General features: G+C 40.7%; 1 protein-coding gene across 2 annotated transcripts in view; it reads left to right on the forward strand.

Moving 5' to 3' along the window:
• WNT7B (Wnt family member 7B) overlaps window positions 1-9,590 on the forward strand; it is a 95,246-nt gene extending 85,656 nt beyond the window's left edge. For both annotated transcript variants that reach the window (XM_050900741.1, XM_050900731.1), the window contains exon 4: window positions 9,111-9,590. In XM_050900741.1, the coding sequence (XP_050756698.1) occupies window positions 9,111-9,590 (480 nt within the window). The remainder of the gene's footprint in view (window positions 1-9,110) is intronic.
• The last annotated feature ends 869 nt before the right edge of the window (window positions 9,591-10,459 follow it).

Below are 10,459 nucleotides of genomic sequence, written 5' to 3' on the forward strand. Positions count from 1 at the left end.
AAAAGCTAAGGATGTCTGAAAGGATTTGGTGTAGCTTTTTGTTTTTGTTTTTAAGTACAATCCATCAAATCCCGAGGAATGTGCTCATATAAAAGATGGTTTGGGGGTCATGTTTAGAAATAATGTTGCTGTTATGACATACATTCCCATGAAATGAATATGCAAAGTTGTACAGTATATAATACTTAGTGATTTTGGTTCATCTGAGATCATCTGCTGTTTGTATAATTAGACATTCTGAATTCGAGACTGACTGAAACTTAAGGTTAGAACAAAACTCTGGAAACTAGGATAGGTTTTCTTTGTTTCTGGGTTGAACCTTTACAAAAGCAGCCACAGAGTTTTGTGCAATTTCAATGTGAAATCACAAGTGCCTTCTGAGAATCCAGGCAAACCTGAAATCTGACCTACATTCACCAGAAATTTCACAGTTTGGGGGGTCCTGGGTAAACCTGGATTGGATTGTGAGCCTGACACAACATCTGAAACCAGCAGATTTTGCTTATGTGTGGATGTAATTCTGACATACTCCACATGGTCCTTATTCACACTCAAGTCAGAAATAAATGCATTTATGTCTGGACACTTGCTGAAGCATAACACTGAATCTCCATCCTCCTCCTTTTCCCTTCCAAAAATCTCACAACACAACTGGGAAAAGCTCATACCTCTCTGAGTAAGACTCTGTCAGTACCATCCTGCTGATCTGCATGCCACTTGTCTTGAAATTTGGAAACAGTTTGGAGCCAAGCTTCTGGTTCATGGCTGCTATTATTAAGGACCAAAGTAAGGCTATTTTTCCCTTGTTATGAATAGGAATAAAAGGTAAGAAGGAGACCACAGGCAACTCAGATTATTTTTTTACTTCTTTGTTGCTTCAGAAGTTCTCAAATAATCTTTTCAACCTCAGGGTGGGAATGCCAAGACAGTAAAGGAAATATATGCTTTTGTAGCTTCCTACAATATGTAGCCAATAAATCTGCTACTTTCATTTTAGTCTTCTCCTTAAATCCCAGAGCTTCCTAAGACAGAAACATGAGGAAAAAAGGATGCAAAGAGCTCCCAACCCCACCTACAGTTATTTGCAACTTCCTCTGAAGTCCATGGAAGGCCCCTGATGACCTCACTAGACCTCTACCAGGTGGCCAGAAGATCATTGCTAGGATCATTATCCGGGACTCTGGCCACCAGTTTTGCCCCCAGAGCAATTATTTGGATGGTCTCTTACACCATCGCATAGACTTCTTTTTCATGTGCCGGGGCAGGAATCTTGCCCATCCTCAATCTCTCCCAGCACTTGTCCCAGACACGCCTGGGAGTCAGAGGCGTTTGTAACTATAGCAGTGGCTATAATGTTTTGCTCTCATAGGGATGTTCTCAAAAGCTGCCCTGCTGGTATTTCACTGTTGTTAAAAATAGAGTCCTGAGGAATTTCTCTTTAAGGAAAAAACAGCACGCTGTATAAATAATTGCACAAACTTTGCAAACAGATGAGGGGGGAAATAGTTCTGGGGGCTCTTTAATTTGAGTCTGGGGCTGAGATGCTCAGCACGACGCTCTGATAAAGTACTTCCTTGGAAAAAAGATGATATTTAGGCTTTTCAGGGAATTTCTGATGACTGTGGAAAGAATGAATCCCCTAATTGCCCCACATTGCATCCTCTAATGGCTCTGCATTGCATTTCTAAGAATTGTTTCAGCTAATGGCAAGTTTGTGAAGTTTCTAATAAATTTGTAATGAATAGCACCAGTGACAAAATAATAAACTTGCCATCGGTGCCATTTGGAAGAAATAAATGCTTAGCAATTCCTGGTGACATGAGACGCTACTGATGGAAGATTTATGCTTTGCGGCAAAACAGCGCCGTGCTGTGTAAAAGAGCGAAGTAGCTAACTTCACCATCAGTTTTTCAATGGCCGCGATGATTCAGGATGGAAAGTACAAGTGTGGTAAATGAAAACAAGCCCCCAAAGGAAGACTAGTGTAAGAAGTCTAACGCAAATGTTACTGAAAGAATGGCTTGTTGCAAATCTGAATGATTACAGAGAGATCTGTGGGCAAAACTTTGATAGAGTAATGAAAAATTAAATACCAGCAAAACCAAGTAAGCTTTGATGCTGTTTTATGAGGCAGCTTTATACCATGTATTTTTAGAAACAAGTATCTTTATTCTGGGATAAATGAACTTAGAAAGAGTAACATCTGGGAATGCACGTCATTAATCTTAACTTTTTGTTGAAAGCTTCAAAACAATGACCGGCTCTCATGGGGAATCTCAATTATAAAAATGGGGTTTTCTGTTTGTTTGTTTTTAAGGGGGGAGCTAAAAGAACAAGCTGACAAATTGGTAGCAGATCACAGCTTTTACCAAAAAGAAGAAAAGAAATGTTTCTAACAGTTTGTCAATCAATTAGGCTCTTACGATACACAATGACTGTGGTTATGCGGAGAAAAAGCTGGCCTATTTCTTTCCCTTCCAGAAACACACCCATCACACTGACTGCCAGCAACTCAGCCTGGTACGATCCCAATATTTATTCCTTTGTAATGTCGATGGGTTTTTCTTGTTGTTTTTTTGGAATGCCTGGAAGATGACAACATCTTATTTTACGTTTGAAACAATAAGAGTGTGGGGACAAAAAAAAAAATTCAGACTCTCTTCAGAAGAGATTATTCAATTACTTGGGACAACATTTCCATCTAAGCCATGGCTCGTTCTCACAGTTCCTGGCGCCACAGGACTGTGGTACTGGGAAGGGTTTTTTTGCTGACATGCTTTGGCTGTAGAACAGCTAATGAGGTGATTTGTTGGTCACCATTCATTATATATATACATACACACACACACATATATATTGAGAGTGTGTGTGTGTGTACATAATTATGTATATTTATACATATTTATATGTGTTGTCTGTGCATAAAATATGTAAGAAAGTGTTAGCTCACTTCACCTCACATGAAACATTTAAATTAATAAGCTCACTTCTGCAACATGCACAGCATGCCCTAATATGTTGCAGACTGCCCTCACTGTCACCTAACAGGACATAAAGATTAGAAGCAATGCCCAGAAAAAGCCTGTGGATGAAATGCTCCAAAGTCACAGTGGAGGCTGAATCCCAGTTTCAAAAGTGAAAGTCAACTAATTTTATGCTCTTATAAGCCTAAAATATTATTAGAAACGTGACTTTGTTTCCTAAGTCATTTCAGCGATTTAAAGAATGTGACTTTCCAGGTTTTACAGCCCTGAGTCCATCATTTGCTGAAAGATTCTTTCTCTAAAAGAGGCAAACTATTTCACTGCACATCCCTTGTGAGAACACTCATGAAAGAAAAGCTTTTGATAGTTGTGCTTCATGGCGTACTTTCCGCTTTCCCACTTAAATTGATTTGCAGACAGATATAAATTCAATTTCAAAAAGTTTGGTGTTACAGCTTGGGTGGGTTAGATGGATAACTAATGCTTATCCATACGTCCTGAATATGCAAGCTTTGGCTCAAAATCTCATGAGGATAGTTCTCCTGCTTCCAGTCGGGCTGGATTTACTAGCCTATTTTTTTCTTCCAGAAACACACCCTGAACGTTGACTGCCAGAAGCTACATCTGGTACTATCCTACTTTTTGAACATTTTACTTTAAAATTAGAGGGGGGGAATAGCCAAATATTTTAGGACTTTCTAAATGGTTTTATTCTAGAAATGCGCATGCCCATGCATACCATGAGATGTATGCAAGAAAGATATCATCCATCTAGTAAAATATTACTGCACCCCCTCAAACCTGACATCTCTATACTGCCTGACAGAATAAAAACAGCAATGAAATATTTTTAACCCTTTAAGATGATATTTAAAATTTTACTGTCAAGCTTTACAGCACATTCCATAGAAACGAGAGTGAAATACTGCCATCACACTTGGTTTGGGGATGATTTGAAGGGTGCTTCTCAAAATTTTTGCTTTTTGCAACATTTCACTGTAAAAATAGAAAGTTTTAACCAATTGCAGTAGCTTATTGCTCAAACTTAGCAGCTATTTTCTTCTCTTCTAGAAGGTAGGGAAGAGGCACAGATGGGTTAGGGTCTATAGCCCATCGTTATAATAGTAGGGACTTTCATCTGATGGGCAGCAGGTCCCAAAGTCCCAGGCTTATTTTCCTGCTAGTCAAGAGGAGAACTTGGGTAAAGAGAGGAGAGGGCCTTCTTCAGTTTTTTTAATGCATTCAGTGGGGATACTATGGGAGAGGGTGCCTTACCTAGGGAGGCAGGTGAAGTGCAGGAGGAGGTGAATTGATGCCTCTTGGCACCTCAGAGGGTCCCCAGCCCCGCTGAGCTCTGGCCACTGCCAGGGAAAAACCATCTCACACTGTGGCTGGATACTGACCTGCTGCAAAGCAGAGGCTCCCTGCTCCCATCGAACAAAACAATAAGAAAAATAGGGATGTGACAAGAGAAGGAGTAAGCACAGTAACTCCGTTCCTCATCTCCCATCCCACAGAGTATAAATACTGTTTTGATGCTTGATGGAACAGCCTTACAGAGGAGCAGAAAGAAAAATATGCAGCTGAAGCACCCGTATTCCTCTCCTGCTGGCTCCATGTCTTCTCTTCATACGGCTGGGCACAACCCGAGGAGACACGGCATGAACTGCTCAATTTTGGGCTCTGTGATCTGCTATTAATGAAGAATATTTTCAGAATATTTGTATTAGAGGAGTAGCATTACACCCTAGTAATGTTAGTTACATCCCTGGCTATGCGAGTTTAAAACCAAACCCAGACAAACCCAACCTTGTTTCCCAGATGGGTCCATGAGATCAGCATTTTGTCAGCAGTGGTGGACCCCAGACTGTGCTGTGACTAAGGTTAGCCAGTGCCCACACATCATCGGCAAGCCATCAGCTCTCGTGGCTGCAGCCACATGAGTATCAAAGGGGTGGTGACATCTTGTGACCAGGATCCATCTCTTTTGGTACTGTTATTACCCAAAACAAAAGTTCATCACTTGCATATTCGATGGGGGAAAACTCCTAAAGTCTTCTATTTCTTTTTGATGCTGCAGTCAAAAAGTAATATGGATTTTGTTACATTCAACATCTGGTCCAAAAATGTGCATTTCCACTAAGAAAAACACAAACCAGAAAAAGCAAGCCAAAACAAACACACACAAAATGTTACTATTGTTTTTACATATTTTATCCAGATAGGATTTTTAATATGTACAGAAACTGTATCTGATGTTATGCAGTCGGGTCTAGATATGGAACTTGAAAAAATGATTTTCTTTTCATGCATATCATTTTGTCTTATTTCAGTCTTCGCAAGCCTTTTTCTACTTAACTGGCAGCGGACAACCCTCAAATTTCATTTTCAGTGTATGATTTATATAGGTATAAAAATATGTGGGATAAGAAAGCTTTAACATTATATTTCACAATTCATTTAACAAAGTAGCAGTAGTTAGAAAATTTTACTTGGCAAGATCATATTGGGGTGGGAGTGGGCCTATGTGTGGAAAAGGGACCTAAGGAATGTTCCTATGATTAGTCTGAGGCAGCACAGTCCAACGATGGGAATTTGCTCTGGGAGGTAGATCTTGCTGTAAACCATTCAAGATTAGATACGAGGCGCTGACATATGACAAATGAAACTGCTGAGAGAGTGGGTCGTACGAGCTAATGATTTTCAATCTTTAATCTGGCACCTAGCTTGGCACAGTGTATTAGATTTGAGTAAATAAGTACCTTTAAGGCTCAGGGTCAAAGCTGTGATGGGAATTTTGCTGGGGAAAACTGAGCTGGGGGGACATTTAGGAAGAAAAACGTTAGTCGCTCTTCTTTCACAGCATTGAGCAAACAGGGTCAAATCCTGCCGGCTTTGCCGGGTCCAGCAGCACCTTGCTGGCAAGTGGGAAGCTGCTCGAGATACCACGCAGACAGACATACCTCTGGGAAAGCTGGAGCATGCTGGCTTCTCAGTAAAGAGGAACGCTCCGCAGCATCTGGGTGGAAAGAGGCAAAAAAAATGTTGCTTAGAATCTGCTTAGTTTGGACCTTGTATTCCCTGACCTCCAAGTTTTTGGGCACAATTTTATACCCACAGCTGACTGTGGGCACACAAATTATAGCATTCAGGAATTTAACTACCTGATGATTGGGCCTGCGCTCAGTGTTGTAACCCCAAGCATTCCACATTCATGAGAGAAGCCTCCAAAAAAATAAAAAAACCTGCGAGATTGGCTTCAGGAGCATGAATTAATACTTTTTGAAACTTCTGCTTTTTTGAGCCTGCATGGCTTGCATTTGCAAGTTCTTCCACCATCATAAACAGTGAGAACTTCTGAAAAAATACAGCAGTGAAATCAGATTTCTGTTCAGCAAAATGACTCATGAAACTAGACCTTCAGAAAGACAAAAACAAAAAAAGAAAGCAAGACTTAGGATAAAGTTGCTGGAGATTGTACTACAGAGGGTGCTAGGCAGCGCTGTATATAAATGGCAGCATCTCAACCAAATACACACACACTGGCAAACATATATATACATACACACATCCTTATATAAATATACATATACAAAGATATCATCTAGGACACCAGAATGGGTGATGTCTTTGACTTTCAGGAACAATGACACTTTCTGTTGTATCAGGGAAGCACATCAATGACAGAGACGGAGGCTCCCTGGAACAGTGTCCAGAGTGTTGAGCCCACACAAGAATAAGGAGCCTCACAAGCTTCACCTCCTCCCACCCTCTGAGCAAGTTACTGACTTGGCCTTTTTAATCAAAAAACAGACATCAGAAACATGTGCAGAACATGACAAAACATGTACTCTTCACCAAGATTTACTACTTAGGGAGAAGAGGAGCATGAATCAGGTGTGGCAGATCCATCCCATTGGTAATGCTTTCCTCGAAGTCCTTAGATCGTAGTGCTCTTTGGTGAAGGTGTAGAGAAGGTTCCCTCCCTCCACTTTTTATCATGGATTTTGCTGCAGTTCTTGTGGCTGCAACTGCATGTTGACCAGTGGTTGAGAAAGCTGCAGAAACAAGCTAGTTTCAAAAAAATGTATTTCAGCAATATCAAGCAAAACTTATGAGCACTTTTATACCTATCTACATGCACATCTAAATACCAATAGATTATTTTAACCCAGATTTGTGGAACGGGATTGGAATCTTGTTTGGGCGTCTTTGAAAAACCACATCCTTCTGCACAGGCACGAAGTAGACACAGAGGAGACCCTGGAGACCCCTGAAAGACTCTGGAGTATTTCATAAGGCGTTCCTCTACTCACCGCCACTGAAATATTGCCACTGCAGCAGAAGGTGGCAAGTTTTCTCTTTTTTCCGTAGGGAAGACAGGAAGGTGATACAGTTTGTCAGTGGCCTTTCCAGGGTCCACAAAAAGCAGCTCATCACAGCCTTGCTGATTTTCTTTTTTAGAGTAGTTGCAGCTGGAGGAACTTCTTCCCTTACCCAGTAAACCTTTCTGGGAATCACCTTTTCTGCCTCTGATATGCTAACTTGACCTTGACCTGGGAAAAGCCTGTGGTTCCAGAAGGTCTAAGGTATTTTTGAACAGGATGCTCAACTATCTTGTACTTGCTACTGTATGTTGGCAAGGCAGAATCAAAACCAAATATTCTCTTTAATATTGAAACCCCAGAAATTTGGGAATAAATAAAACATACAATTTAAGTGAAACTCGAACAACTCAGGAGGGTGCCCTCTATTTGCAGGGGTAACCAGATCTGTACAGCTTTTATTTTAAGGCCGGTTTCTTAAGCAGTAAGCATTTTTTACTTCCCTTCTACTTCATTATGCCATTGTACTCAGATTTCGGCCCTTTTATCCTTTGCCCATTTCAGTCATGTTCTGGGATCTGCAACGAAACCACTACAGGAGATGGTCTGCAGCATCAGTAATGCTTTAAGACAAGCTCGGTAGCTCATATTTCTTTGTTAGCATCCCATTGCAAAGGGGGAAGATCAGTTTGCTTTGTTCTTAGGCCTTGATTTTCATAAGCTAATGATGACTGTGGGTGTAATTGTGGTCAGGCTTAAGTGGTAGCGTGAGGGCAGAAAAACAGAGAGGCGCTTCCGTGAAGCTGGTTTCCCCTCCACCGTGCATACGGACCGGGAGGGCATCTGCTTGCCTTCCCCCAGGCATACACCCATGCCTGGGGAAGGAAGGATGTGCCATCCCTGGCATGGCTCAGCTGCTGCGGAGGCAGAAGGTCGGGAGCGGAGCATGAGCCCAAGCACCCACCAGTTTGGGTCCCTTCTAGGGACCATCTGACACTGGATTAGCCTCCTTTAGATTAACCTCCTTCAGTAATAGCAATAATAAATTCTCCCATTTCTCTTTGGCTCACAGCTGAGCAGGACCCTTCAGTGGATTTTATTTCCTCTAATGTTGTGCAATCGTTGCCCTGGTTTTAAAAAATGCATTTGTGGCTGATGATTTGCTTGATAGTTGGGCTAAATACTGCAAGGAGTGCTGCTTTTGAAGGAGATGGTATGCTCTGTGAGTTGAATAGTTAATAGGTATGCTGGTGTTACCACTGCTGGTATAGGCAAAACTTTTAATTATGCAGTGAACATGAATGCCTATTCAGCCACACAGCATATATTGTTCTGTGATATTAAAGCTGGTCAAAGTTTTTCAAACATTCTTTGAACATTACTTAAAGCTATTAAGAGTAAATATTCTGAATCTTACAACACTCTAAAAAAACATTTTTTTTTTCTGTTTTCAAAATGAAAATGGTTTGAAAAAAATTTTTTAAGTCACCAGAGTCCCTTGAATTACTTTGGCTCTAAAGACATGTCTTCTGAAATTTAAGTAAATATTCTCCAATATTTGGAAACAGAATGTGAATGTTTTCTAATAAAATGACAAAACACTGCATTTCCGACCAGGTGCCATGTAAAACAGAATGTGTTACAAGCATTCTTCTGGGAGGTGAGAAGATTTATAAGCATGCATTCGAAAAATTTCAACCAGCAGTAGTGAATATTCATATGAACTAAACAGACTAAGATTTAGGCAAGCTTGCAATAGTGTTTTCCTGCAGTAACAATATGCAAATGTCTGTACACATAGGTTCTCGAAGAGAGAATGAAACTGGAGTGCAAGTGTCACGGAGTTTCAGGTTCCTGTACAACTAAGACCTGCTGGACCACGCTTCCTAAATTCAGAGAGATTGGATATATTTTGAAAGAGAAATACAATGCTGCAGTGCAAGTGGAGGTGGTACGAGCCAGCAGACTAAGACAGCCAACCTTCCTGAAGATCAAGCAGATTAAGAGTTACCAGAAACCCATGGAAACGGATTTAGTGTATATCGAAAAGTCACCCAACTACTGTGAGGAAGATGCTTCCACGGGGAGCGTTGGCACCCAGGGACGACTCTGCAACCGTACCTCTCCCAATGCAGATGGGTGTGATATGATGTGCTGTGGAAGAGGGTACAACACACACCAGTACACCAAGGTGTGGCAGTGTAATTGCAAATTCCACTGGTGCTGCTTTGTGAAGTGCAACACGTGTAGCGAGCGGACAGAGGTGTTCACCTGCAAATAATGGCATCGTGGGCAAACGAACAGAACAAATCACCACGAGTGAAGAAAGTGGAGTACAACAAACAACGACAGCATCATTTTGCACATCTAAACTTCTTTGGGAAAAAAACCCAACAACCATCATCACTACAACCACTCCCTCCCCACTACTTACACTTCTAAGGATGATGCATTTTGGCTGGCTGGCTGTTGTAACTGCTTTGGAAACAAGGGCAACAGGATTAAGGTGACGTTGACAACCACATGAAACTTTCTCCCTCTTTTGTTTGTTGTTTTTTTTTTTTAACTACAATCTGGGTGTTGTAGAGTTCTCCTAGTAAGTGTTTTAAGTTATACATATCAGAGAAGCTGATTGCATTGCAGCTCCCATGAAATTTAAAAGGAAAAGACACTTTCTCCTATTTTACGACAACAAAACCACGAGCCCTGTGCAAATAAAGACTTTTTTTAAGGAAATGGAATCGTCACTGACTGGAACACAGCAGTCTTGCTGCAAAAATCTAAATTTCTAAGAAAGCAGGTAGAGAGAAAACAACTGGTAGGGAGACAAAATCTGTGGCAGAAATAGTCCACTATCAGTTTGGAAAAAAATAACATTCACAAAATTACATCAGCTGCCAGTGACACTGGAACTCTTTGAATGAACATTAAAAATAATTATTTATGTTTTTAATAGTATCAAAAAATTCTAAGCACTAACGGGTAGCTATGTCTTAATTCTGTACTAAATGTAAACTTATTGGAACTCTGACTTTATGATTTTTGTATTTGGTTCTCCCTAAGTTCTTCAATGCTACTGATCTGTTGTCGCTCCACTATTAGAGAGTTAAATTACTGTAGGCCTTAAGCAATTACCAGAACTGAGCAAAA

Source organism: Gymnogyps californianus, chromosome 1 (assembly GCF_018139145.2).
Source record: "Gymnogyps californianus isolate 813 chromosome 1, ASM1813914v2, whole genome shotgun sequence".
Lineage (NCBI taxonomy): Eukaryota > Metazoa > Chordata > Aves > Accipitriformes > Cathartidae > Gymnogyps > Gymnogyps californianus.